This window comes from Periophthalmus magnuspinnatus, chromosome 21, assembly GCF_009829125.3.
Source record: "Periophthalmus magnuspinnatus isolate fPerMag1 chromosome 21, fPerMag1.2.pri, whole genome shotgun sequence".
In the NCBI taxonomy this organism is placed as follows: Eukaryota; Metazoa; Chordata; class Actinopteri; order Gobiiformes; family Gobiidae; genus Periophthalmus; species Periophthalmus magnuspinnatus.
This window is the reverse complement of record NC_047146.1, coordinates 13,614,522-13,641,294: the sequence shown is the minus strand read 5'-3', so window position 1 is coordinate 13,641,294 and position 26,773 is coordinate 13,614,522. Positions and strand designations below refer to the sequence as shown.

General features: G+C 37.7%; 1 protein-coding gene and 1 long non-coding RNA gene across 7 annotated transcripts; both read left to right on the top strand.

The window, feature by feature from the left end:
* The first annotated feature begins 269 nt into the window (after positions 1-269).
* Positions 270-9,647, top strand: LOC129457320 (uncharacterized). Its single transcript, XR_008649191.1, has 4 exons — positions 270-459; positions 2,579-2,655; positions 8,181-8,302; positions 9,528-9,647. It is a non-coding gene; the product is annotated as an uncharacterized LOC129457320 (long non-coding RNA).
* Positions 9,648-10,320: 673 nt separating this feature from the next.
* Positions 10,321-26,773, top strand: LOC117388866 (bromodomain adjacent to zinc finger domain protein 2B-like). 6 transcript variants are annotated; one of them, XM_055230837.1, is made up of 33 exons: positions 10,321-10,418; positions 10,483-10,671; positions 10,944-11,339; positions 12,234-12,663; positions 12,736-12,993; positions 13,107-13,161; positions 13,766-13,874; positions 13,941-14,042; positions 14,142-14,310; positions 14,783-14,875; positions 14,968-15,029; positions 15,207-15,272; positions 15,785-15,850; positions 16,366-16,410; positions 16,581-16,613; positions 17,056-17,121; positions 17,200-17,331; positions 17,800-18,042; positions 18,484-18,710; positions 19,283-19,357; positions 19,465-19,666; positions 19,739-19,804; positions 19,885-20,029; positions 20,304-20,707; positions 21,735-22,029; positions 22,176-22,328; positions 22,712-22,872; positions 23,473-23,615; positions 23,860-23,995; positions 24,073-24,219; positions 24,789-25,096; positions 25,881-26,024; positions 26,098-26,245. In XM_055230837.1, exons 1-33 carry the CDS (start codon positions 10,407-10,409, stop codon positions 26,243-26,245), a joined length of 5,280 nt encoding a protein of 1,759 aa, XP_055086812.1. In that variant the 5' UTR covers positions 10,321-10,406. The 6 variants fall into 6 exon arrangements, with proteins under 6 accessions (XP_055086812.1, XP_055086817.1, XP_055086815.1 ...); XM_055230839.1 differs by having other exon boundaries at positions 10,338-10,418; positions 17,203-17,331; XM_055230838.1 differs by having other exon boundaries at positions 10,338-10,418; positions 19,742-19,804.

Sequence of the window (26,773 nt, the reverse complement as noted above, 5' to 3'; positions counted from 1 at the left end):
AATTTATTGCATAAATGTATGTGTAATGTGCAATCGTTAAAAATACAAAAAAAATGCTTTTATCAAGGAAGGAAGCACTTTGTTTGATTTTTCAAATTCAGTTTCAAAACAAAATATTGTATAATTTAACAACTTCAACTTTACTGTAAGAATTCAATTTCTTCAGCAACAGTTACAAACAGCAGTTGAGATTATTTTTTGGAAAACAAACTACTCCTCATTTTGATGTTTCTTTATTTCTGTGATTTACCTGAGGACAGTCTGCACGCGGGCGTTTAGGTGACGTCACTCCGTGGACTTGCTCTCATCGTTTAGTCCAAACGGCGGAGAAGGAGCAAAGACAGACTCAAACACAGAGACACTCCTCACTCTCAGCACCGGGAGCATCCCTCACCCAGCCAACAACTTACACCACAAATATCTGCCATCACAAGAGAAAAACAGTCACACAACGGCTGAGTAAGTGTCATTGTTTTTATTTGCAGAGATGAGGCTAACGCGCTAATTAACGCTAAACTGGTGCCACTCACATTGACTGGGGTTTACGCACAGCGAGCTAGCATACTTTATTTATTTTTTTTATTTCACGTAAGCTAAAAGTCCGAGCTATGTTTTTGCCAACAATTAACGTAGAAGTTATTGTATCAGACTGTATTATTCGGAAGTGTTGCTGTTTGGACATGTGCTGTTCTGGAAAAAAAAAACAGCTCGTTTTTCTTTGCAGGTTGATTAAGTAAAATACAAGACAAATTACTGTTCTTAATTGCCATCTTTCTCTGCAACACAGTACTTTACCCTGATGTTGGTTCTAGTAGAGCTGTGCACTTCTAGCTAGCTGAATTATTACTAAAGCTGCCCTATGTAACTTTTTTGATCCACCTTGTTTCCATAGAGCTGGCTGATATGGCATTATTCATCTTGCATTAATCAAAAATGCATTAAAAACATCCATTCTTACTGTGAACTGGGTTAACTCTCCACAGATCTGACGTGTAACTGGGCTGGGTATTGTCACCTGCTTGTCTCCATGGAGATTGTTAAGTTTAATGTCATACAGTGGAACATGCCAAGCAAAGCAAAGACAAGCAAGTGGTCTAACTTCCATCTGGAAAGTTACATAGAGCACTGCTTAAAAATAATAAAAATAAAAATAAATGCAGTCCCTTTCTCGTTGGCATTGACGTGTTAGTATGCACACAAGTACCAATGAATCAAAACACAGATAGAAGGTCACTATACTGCGGCTCATTTTTATTCACAGCACGTGCCCTTAAGAGCTTTGGAGAACAGCGTGGTGGAACGAGTGTGTACAAAGCTTTTAATGATGTGAGCGTCAAGAAATCAAAGAATGAGGGGGGGTTGTATTTGCATGCTAAGATTTCCAGCACCAAAGACTCTATGTACTTCACAGTGGCTCCGAACTGTCATTGATCAACTCAGTCCCTGCGTATAGTCAATGAATGGCTTTTGAAAGTGCTTTACAAACTGATGTAAAATCTGAGGTTGGGATATTAAAGGAGCACTGTGTAACTTCTCTGATGAAAGGTCAGCCACTTACTATTTCTGCTTCCTCTGAGATGGTACACAGTATGGCATTAAATGTACTTTCATGGAGACAAGCACATGACAACAAAAGAAAAACAAAATTATCAATAGTAAATAATATGTGTTATTCTACGTCAGCCATCCTTACCATCAAATTGTTTCTAGTACTGTTGTGGTGGAGGGTCTGCTACCTATTTATTTCCATGGAATGTTGCACAGTATGGCATTAAATCTGTTTTTCTTGCATGGATTTTACAGTGAGTATTTCCATTGCTCAAAAAAATTTGACACTGTGGCGTTAAAAGCTCTTCTCCATGGAGATGCACAACTATAATACTAATATTTTACAAACATTCCAGACGAGGCAATATCATCTCCATGGAGACGAGCAAGAAAAGAAAAAGTTACACAGTGCGCTTTTTATTTTTATTTTTTTTATGTGTGATTTATTTAAAGATTTTCCAGAGTATAAAAAAACTGATTACTTAGAAAGGTGTAGTATCCAGGGTTACTATGAAATATTAACAGTTTACAGTGTACCCTTAAGACATATACACACACAGCCAACAGATGCCCCTTCCCTCCCAAAAAAACAACAGATGAGTGAGAAAAGAAGGAAAAAAACCAAACAAAACAAAAAAGAACAGTTAGATCAGCCACTTGATATCCATGAATGTATGAAATAAACGACAGCTCACAGGGACGTCTCCAGTGTCAAAGATGATCTAAAAAAGGTAACCAGACTTCAGTAAAGCCTTTGACAGAGTGCCTTATTTTCTCCAGTTTCATGAAAGAGAGGGCATCTTTTATCCATTGAGAGTGAGTGAGTGTCTTTCCAGCGTATACACAGTGCGCTTTTAAACCTTTGCTTCTTTCGTGACAAATTTGGCTTTCGTTGAGACTAGTCCATTTCTAACTGAAAGACATAAGGCAGCCATTGTTGTTCGGTCATTGCGTCCATCTCGCATGATTTCAAGTTTAATATTTTCTCAGGAAACCTTATATTCTCCTTTTACTTCCACCTTTTGCACAGGTCTGCCTCATTAATCAGAGATGTGGGACGCCTGCTGAGGGGCTGAGCAGGTTCATCAATTTGGCGGCCTGTGCGCGGTAAGCAACAGTGTGGGAGCTCTTAAATAAATGTGTGCGCTTCATATGCACGAGCTGAAGGTTAATGCTGTATAATGTGCCGTGCCCTCTTTGTGAGCGCAGATTGATGTTTGGGAGTGTGTGTGAGCGGGATGGGGGGGTCTGTTTGTAGGTCAGCGGTGACACTCGGGGATCCAGTGTGCCTTGGCGGAGGTCGTCCTTATTAGTAATGACAGGGAGATGATTCCGCTTTCATATTTGTATAAAGTGGTCTGGTGATATGTGGTTAAGTGGTTTAGTTGAACGTGTAATGGCTAAAGAGATTGAATTTTGAGCATTTGGCTAATGGCAGTAATGTATTATCGTATGGTAAAATTCCAGTTGCTATGGCATGTGTACTGTTGTATTTGGAAAAACAAAAGGACAATACATTTTAAAATAACTTTCACTTTTACTTTTCAATTTTAATATTTTCTTTTATTTTTGTATTAGATTTTTTTTCTGTTTTTGCATTTTTTCTGGTGTTTTAGTTTACAAAATTATTAAACTAGGAGCATGTTTGTCATACAGAAAAAATATAGTTTTTGTCAAACTTGATGAAAAGAAAGTAAAAGTGATTGTGGTTCCTGTTTTAAAAGCCCAGTAGATTAGACAAGTGACTTTGCTCCAGGTTTTGTGGAGCAGAGAGGAGAAAGGAGAAGAGTTCTCATCATTTAAAAGAGAATTGACATAATATTTTATGATTTCACAATTTGTATCACCTTCGGTTCAGTTTTACATTGCTATAATAATTTACAAATTATGCTTTTTTTTCCACCCTGTCTATTCCCCTTATTCTGGGAGTTGCTGTGGGCGCTGCCATGGCTATGAAGGCTGTATTATTTTGCATGAGGCTGTCGATTTTAGCATCAAATACGTCCTATCCGGACTACAGAGCTGTTTTAAAGCCTCACAGAGAATCGGTGCATTGTTGACTTGTTACACATAAACATTGAACTTTTGACACAAATCAACCTACTTTATATAATATTTTAGTGGCAAAACCTTTCCAAAATTCTCTGTTGAAAGGAACGGGATTCCCACTTTACAGAAGTGCCACCACAAAGAAAGAGTGGTTTAGTTGCATTTATGGAAAAAGTGGGCGGGGCAAAATAAGGTCAATAGCTCAAACTATAACATGTCCCCTCATTGTATTTAACTGGTAGTACAGTTTCTCTTTTATAGTATCAGATTAGACAGCAGAGGGAGGGAGTAGTCATTATCTTGTGGACAGATGTGCTCACAGTACGGCATGACTTTGACGGTCTGTAATGTGACCCCATCCCACATGTTAGCTATGCCCTGTACACTTGTGGTTTGGCTTTTATTGCTGCTTAAAATGGCATCAGTGTAACAATATTATCAATCTCTGAATACCTCAACATCAAGAAATATAACACACTTTTATAGTGCATTGGCTATAATCTCAAGTAAGTTAGTTTTTTTTAAACAACTTTCAATCGATCCCCAGACTTTAAAATATTTAGTTACAACTTTGCCGCAGTTGCTTAGTAAATAGACCCTGTCCTAACCAGGCCACTTCATTTGAATGCATTATTTAGGCTTGGGATTAGAGTTTTCCAATTAACTTGAGATTTGAGCCCTCTTTTATAAAATGAGTTTGTGCTGCTTTACACTTTGCTCTCAATTTGTGTACATCTAATTAGTTTTTGTGTCTCAGGGAATTAGTGTCAAGCCGTCAGAACATACTTAAATCTCTCGGGGAGGACAGCAAACTTTTTAGACCACAGGGTATTTGAATGGAAATTGGGTGTCAGTAATTGGGTACAGACTGTAGTGCCCATAACTGAGCTCTTAAAACTAAAACATGCCTAAGTAACAAGTAACAGTCTTTTGTTCTTTACAAATTTCAGCTTGAAAGTAATTAATATAAAACAAAAACAGCATGCCATCTGCTTGTCTTCATTGAGATGTTGTTGCTTTACCTAAGATGTTCCACAGTATGGCATTAAACTATTTCTATGGAGAGAAATTACAAGTCCTATCTGTGGAGAGGCGATCACACTCACTATAAGAGGAATATATCTTTTTCATAGTTTTTTAAAGCAGCTAATTTTTAAAAATGAAATAAAATAAATGCTAGATTGATCTGTTTAATGCTTTTCAAGGGAACATTTATATAAAGTAATAAACCGCCAGAGACCCACCACCAGAAATGTTATGTACTGCACCTGAAATATTAATTTTATAATACTGCTATCTGTGTTGTCTATAGTTATTGTTGACAAAATCATAAGTTTTTAGTGTGTAGCATTCTGATCTTGAGTGAAAACAGGTGACATGGGTTTTCTGTTTGGACATTTTTTGACCCAAACTAAATATCATTTGCTTTAGTAGCTATCTATGTTGTTTTTTCCCTTTTTATTTACAATTTACTCCACCCCTAACCTAATCTGCTCAGTGCACAGGTGGTTTGCTTACACATATCCAGCGCAGGTTGCTCTAGCGTTGCAGAGGACATATGGACCCAGTGTGACAAACGCTGTGAGGGGACTTTTAGGATCTGCTTTAGTGCTTCATTTGGCACAGCACAGCGCCTCCTGTCACTGAGGCTGCTGTCTGATTTATGCTGTGCTTCAGAGAGAGAGAAGAGGTGGAGATGGATACGGTTTGATGGTCATGTTTACCTTGATCCAAACTACCTTTATTTTATGTCAGACGTCTTGGACAAATGTGTCAAAAGCCTCCTTAGTGACATGTATTCCTGCAATACTTTCATGGAAGGGCTGCTATAGAAGCCATACAATAGATAAACCGATGTTTTGTCAAATAACACATTAACTCTTGGAATATAGACTGTTCTACTGATAAATACTTCATCAAAGTCTGAAAATGATGTGTTTAAGTTGTTAATAAATGTGGGAAAACAGCAGATTTGACTGAACTCTGACTTCAGATGAAAAATGGCTAACTTTGATGATCATGGTGATGGATAAAAGGGATTGTTTTGTTTTGTTTATCTTCTGTTTCTAAGAATATCCTCGATGAAATAGTCAAACTTTGACCAAAATGTTGAGGCTGAACTTTACTTGGGGGCTACAGTGACACAATACATAATAAACATAGAGCTAGGGCATGCCAGACTCGTTTACTTTGTCTTTGTAATATTTTTAATACTGTTAAAGTTTTAGATTTTTTGAAGTATTTTTATAGGACACAATTTGGCCAGAGGCTGATTGACTAGCACTCATGCCTCACAGCAAAAAGGTTCTGAGTTTGACTCCCAGGCTGTCCGGGGGAGTTTCCTCTGGCCACTCAACCCAAAACAGGCACAACATGATAAATGCTTCAGCTAAGGTAGTCTAAGACTGACCAAGACTAGCTCAAGATCTGGAGAGGGGTCCCCAAGCACTGCATTATAGCCCCACTGCTCCTGACAGTTTGCCCAAGTGACATTGAAGCACGGGTCAAATGCAGATAACATGTTTCCCTATGGGGGAAATCTTAACCTTAACCAAACTTCAGTTTATGAGCTGTTAGTAGATTTGTATAGTCTATAAGAGCTAACTATTAAGCTACTGGCCTCCTTTGAAAATAAAAACCATGTTAGACTTCCTTTTATCGTGGTATTTGGCAAGTTTATCTCTAAGCCCCATGATTCCATTGTTCTTTGTAGTCAAGGCAACGGGGGCGGCAGGGCTTTTCTTCCTCACAGCAGGTCTGATTCCCAACACTATTTGCAGAAGTTTAATAAGTCCCCTGTCTGCACTCATCTTCTGTAGGTGTGCTTTGTGGAGTGATATGACACTGAGAAATACTGTTTGTTTTTCCTGTAGTTGGAGAAATATGTCCCTAAATGGGGTTGGAGATTGGTGATGTTCATTATGATGAGTAGACTGTAGCAGCAGTGATGGATGCCTTTGCCTCTTGCCTCATTAGAGCAGTGACTGTGTTGATAAGCTCCTATTTTTCATATTGAGGATGTTTGTGTACAGATGACAGGCTCACTGCTGTATGATGGATCAGCTGGAGGAATATTCATTTCATTTCAGTTGTTATAGATTCTTATAGCACTTTTCCATATAAAACAATGCTGAAAAATACATTCAGAATTGTATTGGTTTTTGACTTTGAAGTTGAATGAAGCTTTCAGTTATGTGTCTTCATTTTTTCCCCTCATAGTACTGCTCATAGTTACAGTACAGTGGTCACAGAACAATAAATAAAGCTAACATACATGACCATTCACACAGGCAGTGGCTCCCTCTTCTTCATCACTCGAGAAAAAACTAAAACTAATACAAACTCTGCCCACACCAAAAAAATCAAACTTGATTTCTATATCAAGTATAAAAGACTTTTTTCTTGTCTCTGTTTGTTATTTACCATTCAGAAAAGGTAACATTTGTAATGAATTTCACCAGTATAAGGCAAGTTTATTTGTATAGCAAAATTTACATAAAAAGAGAAGAATAAAACCCTTTCAGTCATATGTACAGCTAAACAGAACTGTTTTGAGCCTGGATTTAAACATTATGAAAGTAAAGGCCTGTCTCACATCTTCAGAAAGACTGTTCTATGTTTTAGTATAATTGTATTCTTAAATATCTAGTTTCAATACTAGTTTTAATATCAATTAGTGTCTCATTTGGACTGAAATGCTTCTTATTCAAAAACACATTTAAAACTACCATCTGTAATCATGAAGACTGACAAGATAGGTAGATAGGTACATACTTTATTAATCCCAAGGGAATGCCATGCTGTGGAACATTTCAGGCAAAATAATAACTTTATGGCGACAAGCAATTGGTAAACCTTTCACCAGAAAAGTTACACAGTGCACAGTAGTCAATCCAACGACCACTGTGCATAATTTTAAATGCATCAAAAGTCTCCTACACTTCAGCCTCCATCTCTTGTTTTATGCCTGACTCTAATAGCGCAGAAAGCAGTGGCCTTTTCAGTGAAGCATGGCTACAGCGACATGTCATTTACATCTAATCAGGCTGCTCTTGGTGAAGGATGATACTTGATATTCAGAGGATAGCTTTTGTTTGCTCAAATTAATCAACCAACCGCTGCTGTTTTCATCAGCAATGGACGATGCAAGAGGCAGAAGAAAACAGATTATAATGAACAACAAAGACATTGCCAGATAATGCAATATATGTTTGGTATAAAGTAGTGTTACTGCTTCTGGTGATATAAAGATTCTTTTGTAGTACTGTACTAATATTTGCTTAATTTGGAGTTTGTTTAACACATGTTTTTGTCCTCCTTTGGGTCATTAATTGGTTTAAACAAGAATCAAATTGAATTGCATAGTCATATTTATTTTAGTTATGGTTGTCAAAAGTATTAAAAATCTCTAGATACTCATTTAAGCAATACTGAAAAAAATCACAAAAGGTTTAGATATGTCTGTACTGGTTTAGGACTAGAAGGTCAAATATTTTCTTAAGTGTAATTCATGTGAAACGTCTGAGAATCACTAAAGGATAGTGACGTATTTCTTTATTGACTTGTTTTGTTTTGTTTTGAAGAGAAATGGACACTTCTGAACGACTGACTTGTCTACCTTCACCCATGTCTTCTTCTGTGACACCTCCCTCCAAGTGCAGCCCAGCGGTCAGCTTCGTATTCAGCCCCCCTCTCAACGCTTACGGTACAAACTGCTCACTGTATATACGATTATTATTAATACCATGGTTGGATTTAGTCAGTTTAGATGTGGCTATTTTTTTGTTGTTGTTTATGTCAAAGGTTACCAATTTATTTTTTGAAGAATGTCATCATTTATTACAGATCTCAAATATTTTCTTTTGTCTCTTTGTGCTGTCTACAAATTATTGTTAGAGACGAGTAAATACTGACAAATGAAATGGACTTAGTAAAAACTCTAGACTTTCACTGAACATCACATTTTTCCTTTGGCTCTTGAATGCAATGTAGCCTTTTTGTGACGTTGTTATGATCGCTTGGACAAACATTTCAAATATGTTAGTAAAGGGCACACAGTATAAAATTACTACTGGATTTGCTATAATGCTGGAAAATTTTGATAACCTCAAAACAAATTACTGTGCACAATAGTTCATTTTGTTAGTCAAAGACTGGACGGTTGCTGTGTTGATGAGGACCTGGGCTGGGGGATGGTAGTAATGGGTTTTCAGGTATTCCATCAATCATAAGTAATACATGTAAATTAATTCACCATTTCCGCTGATCTTTTAATTAGATTTGAATATATTGTTGACTGTTTTACATTTTATAATATATGGGTTTCACATAGTGTTTTCATAATGCATCCCATTTGTAGGACTTTTTCAGCCCAATACATTAAGTAATTGAGTATTATCAGTACAGGAAATCCAGGCTTAGCTTGAGGGTTATTCACTGGGTTATAGCCATAATTTTCTAATCTCTCATATTGTTTTGATTAGAACCTTAATGCCACTTTGTTTGAATAATTCCAGCACTTTTCAGTCCTATTATTAAAAACTGGAAAAAACGTAATTGAAGAGCGTGCCCTTTATTCTCAGTGATATCATGGAAAGACAACCTATTTGTGTGAAGCAGTAAGAAACAGCCAGTGTTTATTTAATTAAGAATTAATTAAGAATTTTGCGTAAGCACTGCTAAATATTAAATGAAAAATCTAAAATGTTAATGCTCTTGTGGCTGTTTTTGCCCTCCTTTTTATTTTTGTGATGTCTGATGGCCCCACACTGTGCTCACATCCTCCTGTTTTACTGAATTCTAATTATGAGCCATTATGCAGCAAGCAGCAGTGAGGTGTGTGCTTTCAAATCCTGTACAATAACATACTCTCTTGTTTTTTCATTTCACATTTACACATTACTATTTGTTGTTTCTCTATCTCTTTATAGGTAGACGTCAAGCGTTTGGCCTCTACACATCAAGCTTGGAAAATGGTGCGTTTAGTGGTCTCGAAGGTCTGGACTTGTCTTCAGTACTTGCTGCTCCCTCCCAGTATGGAAAAATAGCAGGCGAGTTTTTTGTATTTGTCATAGTATCACCTGATTGGGTAAAAGTTTTTGATACCATGACTTTGAAGCTTGGTAAGATTGAGATGAGAAACAGATGGTCCTCAGTCACAATGTCTCTCTGGGGAGCTTTGTAGCTGTGTTTACTTCATGACCTCCACGGTAAATTTAGTTCTGTATTAGTAGCAAACTTTGCACTAACTTTACTGGTGGAGGGTGGTGCCTGCTTGTCTCCTTGGCGATGTTGTCGCATTGTGTAGAATTTTCCACATTATGGCTTTAAACGTATCTACTTAGCCTTTTGTCAGTTCAAATTTGAATTGTAACTTGGGTTAGTGTTGTGATGTTGCCAGCTTGTATTTGTGGACATGGATTGGTTTAATGCCATACTGTGAAACATTCTAGGTACAAAAATCCATCTCTATGGAGACAAGCATGGCATACTGTCCATGGAAAAGTTACATAATGCATTTTTAAATTAACGTGTGAAAAAATGCACCCAGGCAAGAATTGGTATACATGCAATTGTGACATTATAACACATTTTAATAACTTATTTTTTAATGATACTAGTCATGATAACCTTGTTAGAACATAAACTGTAAACTGACAGATGACCATTCTGTTAAATTCTACTGTGATAAATGCTTTTTGTTCACATTTTCTACAGACTTGAATAGAACTGTTAATAGTTGTCACCCTCTCGATGGAAAAGCTGTGGTGAGGCCTGATCTCCAGCTGTGTGCAACAAAAGAGAATAACATGACAGATTCAGTGAGCATATTATTTCACTTTTATATTTGTTGTTGTTGGCTGTATTCATATTTCCTGTTGGCAGCCCTATGAACCTGAGGAGGCTGTGAGTATGAGTAGCCAATCTGGATCTCTGTCGGGGAGCTCCGAAGACACTGACAGCAGCTCTGATCCTGAAAACTTGGAGGAAGAGGAGGAAGAGGAGGATGACCCCAGTGATGGAAGTGATGCCACTGACTCAGATAAAGATTATAAGTTGACAAAAAAGCTCCCGGTAAGTGATCCTGGGAGATTTTAATATGATTACTATTTTGTATGCATAATATAAGCTAATGATGTGTCACTATACTCATTGTACATTTGAAGGTAAGTGGTCTACAAAAGTATATTTTTAGTTAGAACACAACGAGCACATTGTCGACATACATAATTGTTAAAGGTGCAACTTTTGCATTTAGCTGCAGTTGTGGGAAAGTATGAGCTGCCTCTGTCCGGCTATCATAGACTGATATAGCATGCTGTCTCCCTCTCCCTCCTCCCACTCAGCGGCTGACGCACAGCACATATGACACTCCGAAGAAGAACCCTGGAAGTACAGCTATAGATATGGACACCACCACAGGCCAGCGAAATCGGTCCTGTGTCCCTCTGATCTCAGCTCATCCTCCCAACCCTCTTCTGTCCAAACCTTCAGAGGAGCAGCACTTGAGAATCAACCCAGATATGAAGGAACAAGATTGGTGGTTCTCTCTAAAATCCAAGACCTCTTCCTTATCAAATCCATTATTTTTGTCATCCAAATCTCCTCCCCTGTCTGTTTTACCCACGTTGCCACCTCAAAAGTTATCTCACAATGCCAGATTGTCGGTGTCTTCTTCTATAGATATGGCTCGCAATATGACATCATGGGGACTTCATGTAGACAGTAGTGCTCTAAAGAGGGTAAGTCCTATTCTGTCCAAAATACTGTATTTTTAAATATTTGAGAAAGTAATTTTTACTAGGGAACCATACTGTCGCGAATTGTAGACTCAACTGTACAATAGATTTAAATATTAATATGGATCCGTAATATTCCTAGATTTTTGCTGTAGCTATTCAACTATTAATGTCCAATGCTTTTAATTGCTTGGATAGATGTCTAAGCAAGCATCACACCAGATTGAAGTATTTTACCATCTATAAAAATTGACATGGCTGCTTAAAAAGTACATCAGTAAAATGGTTCTAATACAGTTTGGCATTAAATGTATTCATATGCATGAAGAAAAGTAGGTGACACCATCAGCAATAAGATTTCTATGACAACAAATGTACGTTTTACTTTAAAGGTCCTGTATTACATGCGTTTTAAGCCCAGTTAAGTTATCTTGTTCTCTTCAAAAACATATCTGGAGATGTGTTTTGTTGCATTCACACATGTTTGAATAACCCTTTATTATTAGTCTTTCTCCATATCCAAAGCTCAAATGCTCTGTTCCACCTTGTGATGTCATGAAGCTGTAATTTTCAAGTTAATGGCCACCTTTTTCCCTTTTAATTCAGTAGAGATTGGAAATTCAAATGCTGAAATAATACAAATCATTCTAGTGAAGGTATGTGGAGTTTAAAAAACACAGCGGAGCACTTCCTGTATTACCACATGACATCACAAGGTGTAACAAGAGTATTTTCTGTTTGAGAGAAGAACTTGTCCTAAATATGCTGGGTTTGTGTGTTAAACGTGTGAATTAAATGGAACACAAACTACATAACATAGATCAGAAAATAGCGTAATATGGCCCTTTTTTAAAGTTGCATGGTGTACCTTTAACATTAATGCATTTTCTTTTATAGCTGGTCTCAAAATCAGATTCCTCAACCCAAGCCCAAGATGTACATGTCAAAAACTCTACCTCTCAATCATCCAGTCTCTCATCCCTGAGTAGAGTATTTGAATCATCTCCAGCCAAGAACAAAACTGCTCCTCTTTTCAATTCTCACACAAATGGATTGACTCAGGATGCTCCACTGGCTCTGGTCGTTCAACCACGTAATCCCACAAACAGTCCAGTAGCCCCTTGCTCCCAATTTCCAATGCCTATCAACTATCTATCAAGTAAGCAGCCACCAAGTATTTCCCCATATAAAGGTACCAGTGGTTTAATGTGTCAGGCTCTCTGTAAACTAAATGGGCAAAATAAGACAGATAAGATTAAAACTGAAGACTCTGATGACTCCTTAATAGATGGTAATGATACTGAAGATGCCAGCAGTAACACATCAGGTAAGTGCCTTTGGAGTCATATATATATATTTTTTACTTTAGGTTTAATTTTATTTCTCTATGATTCCACAGATTCTAGCAGCAGTGTTGGAGTAACCTTTGAATCTTCTGATGATGCAAAAGGCAACCGTGAGACCAGTAGTGATGGATACAGGACTCCTCAGAAACATAACAAACAGTTACAGTCCTCACCCAGTCCCTCAGCCAACTACTCCCTTCTCAAGACGTCGTGCCTGACCTTGGACAGTTGTGGCAATGTAATGACCAGATTAGAGACATTGAAAAACCACAGCAGTAACATTGTATTTTCTACACCAGCCTCTCTCCCAGGTACAGCATGTTGGGCCTACATTTTGCTGGATAAAAAATAAAATTCTTTTTTTTTTTTTTTTTTGAAAATTTACTGTTTACTGTTACTGTTTTTTTTCATTTATTTGAAACAGTACAGAGGAGGAGAGTAACAGATGAGAAGGCGTTAAGAGTACCTTTGGATTTTGGGTGAGATAAACTTTAAATTATTGACTTGCATTAATAGAGAATGTATGAAAAACATTGAATTGAATAGATTCTCTTAATATACCCTTATACCTAGTTCTCATTTCAGGAGAGTCCTGGCCCCAGAGGGACCTTATTGTACATGTTGAAAAAAATGCTTTTGACCTTATTGTTCTGTATTGTTAAGATCAAATTCTAACATGAATTGCCCTGTGCCCTTTATTTCTGGTTGAGGGTCTATCACCTGTCTCCATGTCCCTATGGAACATTTCAAGCAGAGCAATAACATCTCGAAATTATGGCATTGAAGTTATCTTCCTCCATGAGCAATTTACAGGTCAGGTATGTGGAGATGACCCTGCTCACAGTAACAATGCAAGTTTAAAAAAAATGTTTTTGGGTGATGAAAATGCCTGCAGTGAAATAAATGATAGATGGATATGTTTAAGGCCACACTGTGGGACATTCCAGGTAATGCAACACCATTAAGCAGGTGGCAGACCCTCAACCAAAACCCCAGAAAGTTGTATAGGGCATCTTTAAGAGGTTTCTTGTAAATATTTATCTTATAATTTACCTGCTTAATATTGATGTACTTTTTCCTCAGCTGGCAGAGAGTGACGCGGGTTCGGGCTGAGGCGGGGCGTCTGCAGGGAGAAGTCTGTTACTACGCTCCCTGTGGAAAGAAGCTCAGATTGTATCCAGATGTACTGAAGGTAGATACTTCAATAATCTCACATACAAGGTTACTTCCACAATTAATAGTATTTTTTTTACTATAGTATTTACTCAGAAATGGGATAACTGAAATTTCTCGAGATAACTTCAGCTTCAGCACTAAAATCCATCTTGGGGAGTTCTACCAAGCCAGAGAAGGACCAGAAGTAAAGTTTTAGTACTCATTCTTTTGACATACAGTTAATTCCTATCCTTTAAGATAAATTTTACCAAGTGTTCTTCCTTTTTTTTCTGTCATCCTGGAGGGTTTACAGTGGCTGCCGTTAGCTGAGGAGGAGATTGCCCCCTGTATCATCGCTATGGATGGAAGGCGTCAACGGAAAGCTCAGGGTCAACACACACACTCACTGCAGCCTCTTGTTCATTCACCAGACAGTGCTGATGCCAAGCTGCTGAGGAAACTGGAGGCTCAAGGTTGGTATAAAGTAGTAAAATTAAACATTTCTTGAGTAGTTTAGTAATAATATAATAATAATGCTTTTGAAATACGCATTAAAGCTCTACACTGTTGTCATTATTCACTCCGCGTTTGGTGGTTGTAACCTACTTATTTTAGCCATAGTTGCCCTGCAAGCAAGGCTCCCAGTCTATGCCATTGACCCCTCCGATCACCACCTATCACTCACTCACACGCAACTTTCAAACAAGGTGTTTAAGACACAATGACAGAACTTGGCCTGTGCAGGGATCCAACCTCTGACCTTCAAGTTTTTGGACAAGTGCTCATATCACCGGGTCACTGTTGCCTATATCAATCAGGAATTATGTTAAAATTATTTTCATCAAAACAATGGATCAGTAACAGCAATACCCATCGAAACAATAAACCTTTAGGTACACAATAAACCTGTAAGTTTGAACTTTGCAAATTCATCATCTTTTACAGAAATAGCTCGACAAGCCACTCAAATGAAAATCATGAAAAACCTTGAGAGGCAGGCAAGAGCACAAGCAGCCAAGGAAGCAAAGAAACAACGAGGTAAAACACACTATGTTCTTTATTCTTCCTTCAAATCTGGTTTAACACTAAAGGTTTTCTGATTACAATGATCATCTTCTTTTTCAATAAAGCGATATTGGCGGCTGAGGAAAAACGCAAAAAGAAGGAACAGCTGAAGATTCTTAAACAGCAAGTAAGAACACTTTGTATCAGCGTAGCCTAAACAGTGGTATTAGAAAATTTCACAACTTGCTGTCTTCCAAATTGCAACAATTTGCATAAAGCCGCTGTAGCTTCCTCCCAGTCCGTTCTATAACACGCATGGCTTCACTCTTTAATTCATTTGATCTGGGCCTCATCCTTTTACCAGGAGAAGATCCGGCGCATTCAGCAAATCCGCCTGGAGAAGGAAGTCCGTGCACAGCAAATTCTGGAGGTCGGTCCGAAAAAACTTATTGCTGAAACATTGTAAAACATTTTGATAGGATTAAAAGACAGGCCAAAGTCTAATCTAAACTATGCTCCCACTAAGTTACTACATGTGCTGTGGACAAGTCACTAATGCATAATTTGTTGTTTTTTTAATTCATGTGAAATTTGTAAATGTCAGCAGTTGTGTGAGGTGTATGCACTATGAAAAAGTTGGTTAAACTGAAAATTTTGTATCTTTTTGACAAGAAAAGCAAAAATACTTTTGTTTTTAATTATTCAAATATCAGCTGACACACTTCACTGGCAAATTTTGACAGGATTAATTTAGCCTGTAATGACTGATGGCAGATTTTGCATAATTTATTCTGCCAGCATGAATTTCTTAATACACATGACACATGGTTTGATATTTATCGTCAGTTGCTAGAAGTAATTATCTAAAAAATTCCATTAGATACAACACAAAAATAGACACGCCACGTGTTTGTTAATAATAAGATTGGTTTTGAATCACAGGCAAAAAGGAAAAAGAAAGAAGAAGCCGCCAATGCCAAAATATTAAAGGCAGAGAAAAGAAGCCAGGTGAGATTTTGCCTTAAATATGATGTTAACTATGTTTCAGAGAAATGAATAGGCTAGCCTGTTATATGCACTTTAAGATATTACTAAAAATCGTATTTTTTTTTCTTGGTAATTCATTTTGGTTACTTTCTGGTTGGACGTGGACAGCAGATATGACATTGACTCTGCATTTTGGGATTTTTGATGTTTACAACTTAGGTAGAAGGTTTTTTTGTACTTTTCTTCTCACCTTTTTTTCCACAAACTGCCACTTAGTTGATGTGAAACTATGATAAATATTTACCACAGGTACTATCCCACCAAACCAAGCAATAATTACAAACGTAATGCTCAAAGTTGTGCTTCAAAGTAATACGTGTTCTTCAAGTATCTGCAGTAATTAAAGTCTTGATTATGTTCAACTGTACATTCCAAATACGTTTTTATTTCAACACATTATAGCACATTTTAAAACATTAAAATAAGTTATTTCATGTATGTGACAAAGGTTTTGTCTAAAGCGCTTTATGTTACAGGAAAGGGAGATGAGGAGACAGCATGCAATTTTGCAGAAGCACCAGGTAAAGAGAACTAGGTATAAGGGTATTTTAAGAAAAATATATTACAATTAATGTGCAGTATAATAATCATATGTGTAGATGGTAAGCACATATTTACTAAAGATTGTTTTAGTTTGTTTTCATTGCGGTGTTACACTGTGGTTTTAAATCTTTGATACTGTTTCTACCAGGTGATGGAGTTGCATAGGCTAGATATTGTTTGGGTAGGTTTAATTAAAATATTGCTGTCTAGTCGTGAACCCCGCTTATAACTGCCTAACATTAACTGCCTGCAGTCATTCCATTCAATGTTGCCCTGCATGTTTTTGCCCCCTTGCTGTTATGGTTATGATTCTGTCTCATCTTATATTTTCTAACAAATGTCTAATGTCTTGTTGCTCACTATATTTTTAACCAGTTTGAGGTTGGGGCTGCAAAGATTAATTGCAATCAAAGCAAAATCACAAATTGAATGGAGCCAAGGCTGATTTTTTTTTGGTGCCATAATTTTCTCAAACAACAAAATATGTTGTCTTATTCTGTAAACCCTAGTGTGCATCCTCACCATCTCTGCATGCGGTTTTCTGTCACCCATTTAATCTTTAGATCTTTATCAGTATAAAGATGGCCAAACGTGGAATCAATTAGAACATTTTGTGTTTACAGGAGAAGGAGAGAAGAAGGCAACATCTAATGCTTCTGAAGGAAGCAGAGGCCCGTAAGAAAGCAGAGGTGGGTTGTCCCTAGGATCTTTGAATGTCAGAAGGAAACCTGAACATGATGTCCTATTTACATGTGACATGTGACTAGGAGAAGGAGCGTCTAAAGAAGGAAAGGAATGATGAGAAACTGTTGAACAAAGAAAGAAAACTGGAGCTCAGACGGCTGGAATTACAAGAGCTGAAAAAACCTAGAGAAGACCAGTGTTTAACAGATCATAAGGTGCGCAGTCATTAACTTTTTACAAAACATAAAACTGTCAGTTCTGATTCTTACAATGTATTCTTTTAGTCCTGCAAATAAGACTATACATCTCATAAGATATCCCTGAAATGGGTTGAAAGAAAAAAATCTGATTCTGGAGTTTCTTAAAAAAAAAAAAAAAAAAAAAAAAAAAGGTTGAAATACTGCCATCAAGTGGAGACTTTGTTTATTACACAGATGCTTACAAAAAGGAAGTCTTCCAAGAGTGAAATCATATAACTGTTAAAATACAATGACTTCACAAACAATGACCTCACATTTAATAGAATTTAATAATGAGGCTTTTGTGTACTGTTCTGAATGCTATAAACGGTCATTTTCAGTTCCAAAGCATTTTACATCTAATAAAGTAATATAGTCTAATGTGTTCATAAAAAATATACTCTGTAATTAAAAAAAACTTGAAATCTGTGTTCCTTTCCTTAGCCACTTCCAGATCTCTCCCATATTCCTGGCCTTGTTCTGTCTGGTAGAGCGTTCTCAGACTGCCTCATGGTTCTACAGTTCGTGCATAGATTTGGGAAAGTCCTGAGCCTAAACACACTGAGTCTAAGTGAGCTTCAGGGAGGATTACTGAACATGACAGACTGTGTGGACAAAGTACAGAAGCTTCTGGTGAACATGGTCTCTGCTGCTGTGGGGGACCCCAATCTACCTCACACACACAAGGTTAGAGCTATTTATTACAGATGTATATCAATATAGCAGGCTGATATTTACACTTTTTGAAAATTGGCTAACTGCTTTAAATCTCTGGCCACTTTAACTGCTTGAAAGAGTGACATAAATCTTTATTTTAACATTTTAGTATGAAGAAGTCACTTTACAAAATGTGAGTGCAATGCTCCCTCTCTTTAGTTCTCTTTAATAGCAAAACATGGCAGGGTATGTCTAAAAATAAAATAATTTCTGTTGATATTTATTCATTTTTTACATAGACGGTAACTTTACTGTCATTTAAAGTAATATATTTTGCGGAAAATGGATCTAAATCTGCCCTACAAATCGGCATTAGCCATGAAAAACCCTTATTGGTCGATCTGTACTATTTTTATAACAAGTTTAATTATGTATCTTTAATTGACATCTATTTTATTAACCTTCTTTTAGATGAAAACTGCCTTAGGAGAGCTTCTGTCAAACGTGAAGTTGGACAGTGACAATGTATCAGAGGCTCTGAGGATCTACATGGAAAATCACTGTGATCCAGATTCTTACTTGAACATTTTGGCTCTGAGTCTTAGGACCAAAGACTTCCGTGCCCTCCATCCATCAGAGAAGACCGCCATACTGGCATATCTGGTGAACAAACTCTGCTGCTGTAAAGCTGTGGTCAGGTAAGGAAACATCTTAGACGCAAGATACATTTTATTTTCTTAATTGTTTCATTTTATTTTTATTTTAAACATGACAAAACAAAACAAGAACAATTAACAACAACTATCCCACTGCTCAGTTAGCATTGTTTTAATAGGCCTACACTTGTTCTATAGTAAAATAATAGTGTTATTGTAATTCTGTCACTCACTGAGATGATTTACATTTGGCCTTGAGGTCTATAACCTTAAAATCAAAAGAATATGATGGCTGTAGACTGATGGACAGTTTCATGTGGTTGCATCAATCCAGGACTCATTAATTTTAGCAGTGCTGGCCTGGTTTTGAAAGACATCTGGTGTCCATTGCAGCATAATGTAAAGGCTCCCTCTGTTCTGGTTTATGTTCTGGTTTATCATAAGCTTCACAATTACATCAGAGTGTATTCTTGTTATTAGAATACAGTGCTTGAAACGGTTAACAATCTTTGCAAGCAAGTAAAAGTGTGGAGTTTGCATGTTATGTTGTTCCCCCGTTTGATTTATGTTTACAAGTCTACTATAAACTCTACTTATTTTTGTGTGTTTTACAGTGAAATTGATAAAAACATTGATCACATGGCCGGTTTAAGGAAGGAGAAGTGGATTGTGGAGGGAGCACTTCGCAAGTGAGTGTTTCTTTTACCATGTCAGTAAAAAGGATCAAATAAAACATTCAGTAAAAATATATTGAGTCGATTTTGTTAAACCATATTTAATCATTTCAACTTGACAGACTAAGGAGAATTCATGCCAAGAAAACTGGAATGAAAGTGGCAGAGGGCACGCAGAATTGTGATAACCTTGCAGCTACGAACAAAAGGAAAAGAAAAGAGGCTGAAAGTGAGGAAGACGAGGATGAAGAGGAGGAGAGTGACGATGAAGAGGACGAGGAGGCTGAAGAGGAGGAGGGGAAGAAAGCTAAGAGAATTGAAGAGGTCAGGAGAAGAACCATCCCTGTTTACATTTGTGTTTCTAGATTCATTCGATTTTACCATTTATTTTTCAAGCAGGATGACAACATACATTCTGCCAGTGTGGAGGAGCTGGAGAAACAAATTGAGAAAGTGGCTAAAGTAAATTATGAGCACAATTTGTAGTGTATTTGTACAGTATTTGTTGGTACACTTGTAATGTGCATTTTTTTTTGTTTTAGCAAAAGACTGAGCTCAGACAGAAGCTCCTGGAGGCCTCATATTCACTGCGCTCCATGATGCTGGGACAGGACCGCTACAGGAGGTCTTACTGGCTTCTCCCTGAGTGTGGAGGTGTCTTTGTGGAGGGGATGGAATCTGAACAATGTATGTACTTAAAACACAATATGTTTGGTAAATTTTTTGTGTAATGCAGTATGCTTATTACTACTACTTGGTTCTTAATAATAATAATAATAATAATGCATTAGTCTTGTATAGTGCCTTTACCAGATAATTAAATGGTCACACACACACCACATTCAGACTAGGATGTAATGTATGCAGGATGTAAAGTAGCTTGCCTAAGGACACAACAATATTGGCCACTGACACCCCACTGTGTTGATTCTTAAAACGATCATCTTTTCAGTCTGCCCAGGTCATGAGGATATTCTGAGCGAGAAGAGACACAGCACTGGACAAGAGACGCCTTTAAAAGAGGAAGATGTCGACAGAGAGGCCAAAACGACCACGGACTCAAACCTCAGTATTCACAATAACCTAAGAGAGCCCATAAACTCTAATGCTGATCATTCTCCACTGGATTCTACTCATTTTCCCAGCCCCAAGTTCAAAAACAGTTCATGGACAAGTGCCTCTGTACCTCTGCATCACAAAAGTAGCGTGTTTGTGAACCAGTGGATCAGCAATCTGCCTCCTCCATGTACTAAGCCCATTGTCAACACGAGTCCTGTTCCTTCTTCATGCTCTTCACAGACTCCTCCTTCAGCTCTTATTTCTAGTGCTTATAGTTCGACTGAGGATGGAGACATGCAGCAGCAGGTTGGTTGTGTGAAATAAAGCTTCAATGATTCATAACAAAATTAATCCAGTTAAATTTGTAACCTTAAAGTGGGCTAAACACCTAAACTCTATAACATTGAAATAGGGTACAGCCCCTTTAAGCAGTGAATGAAGTAAAAATCATCGTCCCCGTACAGATATTGTTAAAGCTGGTCTTAGTTTCGCGATGAGACTGTTGTGTGCTCTCTGCATCCAGTCATAAAGTATTGTACTGTCAGCACGCTATTTGTTGTTGTTACCATGACGACAGTGGTGATGACAAACTCACGGTGAATAATTAGTATGCGAGGAGGTGTAAGTTTGGACCACTGCAAACAATTTAAAATGAACTAGTTCTGTTTCTCACTTTTCTAAGGTGGTAAAAATCAGGTACAGTGTTTTTTTAATTGGGTAGTGCCTGAAGGACAAAAAGGGGAAGAGAGAGGAGAGGAGGGGTGGAGTATAGAGGTATAACAAACTGTGATTATTCTGACAGGCATTTACGTTTCAAACTCCACCCCTATAGGCAGATGTTTCCAATGAGCTCTAATAAAAACACAGGTGCACGATGTCACATGCCTCTTGACATGTACTGGCCACTGGAGGCAACACACACTTAGTTTAAGACTATTTTAGACCTCAACTTTACCTACTTAGCACTAGAATTGCAACAAAATCAAAATGAATAACTAGGAACAGTAGACCATGCAGTACCACTTTAGAATAACTACACCTTAGCTAGTCATAATAAAATGACAAAAAAGCTTTAACTCATAATGAACAAATGGTTTGCTAATATGATTCAGGCTTAGTAACTAAGGGGTTAGAATATTAATTACTTAGTTGTTTAGCTGGAATCATTTAATAAAGGATTTGTTTTTATTATAGTTTTGCATCATGCTTTATAATAGCTGCAATGACAGTGTTACTAATGCCATTAAAACACCATGCACACACTTTAGTAGCAAACAAAAAAGTTAATAAAAAAAACCAAAAAACTTGAGCATGTATACATTTGTATCCCCAGTATGCCCAGTCTGGCACTCATCACGGCGGAGGGATATTGTGCGACATGTCCAGAGAATTGACAAGTTCAGGCCTGCCCTTCGCTGGCAGCTCTGTACCCCCCACGAGGGATCTGACTTCCCAGCATGCACGGGGCAATGCGAACGGCGCCCCCTTCCAGACAAGTCACCTCTCTGTCAGCAACACCCAGCCCACCGCGCCCTCGACGGACAGCCCCACCCCAGCCCCCTCCTCCCACCCTGCTGAGGATGTGGCACTGCACCAGGAGCACTCCAACCCTACGCCTGTCCCGAAGGGTAAGAACCACACTGCCAGCTCATACACAAGGGCATTACATGGACAACACATATTCTACTCCAGACAGCCCGGGAACTGACAACTGTCACTTAGTCTAAAAACTTGGTAGTAAATATATGACAGTTGAATGTGTCTTCGTTGGCAGACATGCTACATGGCTGGTGGTGGATGCCAAATGTAGAGGAACTGAATCATCTCTGCAAGGCACTTCATTGTCGAGGGATCAGAGAGAAGGCTTTAGCTAAACAGATACAAAAGAACACGGAGTACCTGGCCCAGATCTATAATCATAAAGACGGTGAGTGCCCCTTAACCTAAAGAGAATGGTTTTGTGTTGTATTGCAAATTTTATAAACATGACCTATGGTGTCCCTAGATACGAGGTAAACATGTTCAGGTCAAATGTGGGTTTTACTGATGGCAATTGTTTAAAGTGCATATGACAAGGGCCAAAACCTGTCTAAATTACACACTAGTTATGCTTAAACTAATACAAATACATTATTTGATTAAATTAAGGTTTAAATTGCCTGAAATGGAATTTTCTGTGTTGATGGCATAGGTAGCTATTCCATTTTAGAACTCAGGGCTACTTCCTGTATTACTTTTCTTCTCTACTTTTTATCCACAACATGAACATTAATGTGTTAATACGTACATCATATACGTTTCCTTCCATAGATGCAGTTATTGATGTAGTAAAGCTGGAAAAACAAGCTTATTGTAAGGAGATGGTTGACCAGTGGTGTGTTCAGAAACAGGCCATGAAGTGGGACATTCGTGCATTAAGACAGGTTGAGGAGTGGGAATCAAGAGTCATTTCTGCCAGTCTGCAAGTTAAGGTAACTCACATTATTCACATTAAATTATCTACAGTGGAATTGAACTAAAGACACAAAATACCAGCATAACTACGTTTGGGATGTGCGAATCAACAGTAAATATTGAAACTTTCAATCCCAACTATTCTAAATTATAGTATCGATACTACTCTAAAAGAATTGATACTTATAGAAATTGACAAATAGATTTTTGCTATGATGCTGCAACCCAATATTTTAAAACACATGGCCGATATTTGACACAACAAACTGGAACTTCTTTTAGTATTACTGATTACACTTAACATATAATATTATCCATCGATTCTCAGCTCTTACAATTTTAAGGTATTTGTATGAACAGCTGAAATGTCAAATTTTTTTTATGAATACAATTTATGAATATAGCTGTTGTGAATAACAGGCAGTGTTATAGCCTTAATAAGTTATGTGTATACATTTCTAACTAAAACATCCAAATATGAAATGGATATTGACGATTCCAGCCTTGGAATCATTTGGAATCAAATCAAAAGAGAAAAAGCTGGTATCGTATATCCCTTGTAGATGTAAGTTTTTGTGTCTTTAAACCTTATTATTTTTCTCGTCTGCCCCCTTCAGGACTGGACACCCCCTAAACCTCAGTCCCAGTGGGAGGATCTGCTTTACCATGAGCATAAGTCATCCTCATCTCCTGCCCTCCTCAGCCCTCTGGATACAGCTGTCAGCAGGCTGGCAGAGTTGGAGCGGAATATCGACCGGAGGTAAGGGAGCACTATTGGAACAGACTTCCAATACAGTGAATGAGTGACAGCAACAGTGAAGATGTATTTTACTGTGCGTCATATTTCAACCATCCTCTAGTCAGTTATAATACCTCAAATTATACAGTAGAGTAAACTCAGTATTATTACTTATGTATAACATGGGGATCTCTAGGTCTAGATTTCTGTCACATCAGCAGTAGTTATGTGTAGTTTGGCAATATTTGACTTTGAGATTTTACAGGAAAGAAGAAGAGGACTCCCCCTGGAGGAGACTGTGGCACAAGGCTCTGTCTGAGGTCCACAGCTCTGCTCAGCTGGTCCTGTGCATTCAGCAGCTGCAGAACAATATTCCCTGGCATCGGGCCATTACAAAAACAGTTAGCTCCTTTTATACACATCTTGTACAGTATTTAAAAGTACAATTGGCCTGGGTGAATACTTTGATGTTTTTCAGGAGTGCCAGATATGTCACAGTGGTGATAATGAAGAGTTGCTCCTGCTGTGTGATGGTTGTGATAAAGGATGCCATGTTTATTGTCACAAACCCAAGATCAACTCTATACCAGAGGGGGACTGGTTTTGTCCTGTTTGTTCAAACAAGGTATGAAAAATCTTCTTATATTGTCCCTCTGCATCAAGTAAGACAAGAAATTTCAGATAGGTCTGACTGAGTAGGCCATTGTATAAGTATGTAGTAAGTAATGACTGAATGAACCACAAATAATTTACTATGTGTTTCCATTTATGTTGTAGCAGCTAAACTTACCTCAAAATTGACTAAATGTAAAGGTAGATTTTTACCAATGGATGAAATGCCAAATACCAAATGATGAAAAATTTAGACTGTTGCCACAATTGCTTTTAGTTTAGACACAATAAACAACACAAAAAACATTGGCCCATTCATATAATTTAGACACAGATACACACATTCCAAAGTGAAGCCACAGCAATTTTTAAATATTATATTTTTTGATTGGGTAAAAAGTCTTCAAAATGCTCCATAAAGAAGCCGAAACCCATGAATATAATGAGAGTAATGGAAATTCCACAATTGCACTTATGGCAGATGTCAAGATTAAAGCAGTGCCCCATAACATTTAGGCATGTCTATTATCAACAATTAAAAGTTTACCAATTGCCAATTAAAAGTTGTGCATGTGCCCGCAGACTACTTCGGGTTTTGTCATTCAGCAAAGTGTCCAATCCCTACAGACACAGACGCATCCGAGTCCAACATCTGGAGGAGGGAAGAGGGCCAGTGAAGGAAAACCAAGCGGTAAGCCATCTGTGTCCGGAGAGCTCATCAAAGAGGAGACTGCCAGCAGGAGCAGCAGCACGCCAAGGAAAAGTATCAAGGAAGGGAAAAAAAGGAAAGCAGACAGCGGTACATCCGGCTCCAAGACCAAACGTGACCCTCCTGTCTCAAAGAAGGCCAAAATGAGAGATGGAGGCACTGATGAGCTGGACGTGTGCCAGTAAGTTAAGATTAAAGTTTAAAGGTGCACTGTGTAGCTTTTCTGGTGGGTTTCATTCCGTTGCCTGGAATGATCCTTGTATGGCACTAATCTTATCTTCATTTCCAGGAGTTTTTATTGCCTAAAGCATAACGTTAGTGATAGAACTCCCCCTGCAGCTCCATTCTGAGAATACACTGTCAGAGAAAAAATTTTTTCCTTTTTTCTTTTTTATTGACATAAGGCAGTATAATCATATACAAAAACATATAATGTTGCCAAATATAAAATAATTCACCTGGGAAAACTTGGCTTTTATCTTCAAATTGATGTCCATTTTTGCAAGGCTGGTTTTCTGCACAGAGATAGCAGAGGGAGAGAATAGACACTTAAAACCTAAAAAACGCATATTTAATCATCACATGGACTGACAGCAACATTTAATATTGTGAAATGTTACTTAGTTATGATATAAAAATACATTAAAAACATTCTTACTCTGATCAGGGTTGCCTCTTTACAGATCTGAACCTTGGCCTGGTGCTGTCACTTGCTTGTCTCCATACAGATAGATAACATCAATGTCATAATGTGGAGCAATTCTTACAAAGTTATAATATCTCCATGGACATAAGTAGGTGGCAGACCCTCCACCATAAAAGTTACATAATGCGTCTTTTAAAAATAGAAGTAAACTTTGTGGTTGGGGTATGGCATTTTTTTATTATGAGATAATTTGTCACTTGGAAAAATGTAATGCATTTCCAGTCATAACTTTTATATGCTCATACTTTTCATTTTAAAGGCAGCTGTTAGGTGAGTTGGAGACTCACCAAGACGCCTGGCCGTTCCTCAAACCTGTGAACCCCAAGTCTGTCCCTGGATATAAGAAGGTGGTGAAGAAGCCCATGGACCTCTCCACCATCAGAGAGAAAATCGCCAATAAGCAGTATGTGGTTGAGATGGAGAAATTATTGTGTCCAGTATTAAATTGGCTTAGTGAGATATATGCTGTATTTCAGGTATTCATGTTTGGAGAGCTTTACGGATGATGTGAACCTAGTCTTTGACAACTGTGAACGATTCAATGAAGATGATTCTGAAATTGGAAAAGCAGGACACATTATGAGAAGATTTTTCAACAAAAGAAGGGCTGAATTACTGAAGTGATCAAAAGAATTCTGAATCTCTTAGCACCTAAAATTTTGTGACAATACTAAAACTGTGAAAGTGACATTTACAGAATTATTTGCAGTAATAAAAGGGCAGTAACTTGGTACCATATCATATGCACTTAACATACTGTGTGGAACTATGTTTACAAGGTTTCCCACAGAATATGCCTTGGTTTGTATATACTTATTATGTGTTAACATATCTGTTAACAGCAGTCCTTGAAAGATAACTGCAACTAAATGTGTCACTGAGTTGAATGTTACTTTCTGTATAATATAGTGCCTCACATGAAAGTCAAGTTTCATGTTGGTGGCAGTCGTGTGAACATTTTTGTCCAATGGTTTAAGTCAGTTTTGCCAAGTATAGCAGAACATTACTCAGTGGAAAACAACTGTATTTATTGGTCCTTTGTTGGCATTATGATAAACCAGAAGAAATGATTGTAATGTTTACATTTTGTACAATGTACAGTTTATTACATACACACTGTGCTTAGAATAAATGTTGAATAATTAGCCACGT

Bases quoted from the DNA above. Each gene is read 5' to 3' on its own strand.
- LOC117388866 (XM_055230837.1), top strand. The intron at 15,273-15,784 runs GTCGGTCCGAAA...TTTGAATCACAG, and splicing joins GTGCACAGCAAATTCTGGAG to GCAAAAAGGAAAAAGAAAGA. The intron at 16,614-17,055 runs GTAGGTTTAATT...TTGTGTTTACAG, and splicing joins ATAGGCTAGATATTGTTTGG to GAGAAGGAGAGAAGAAGGCA.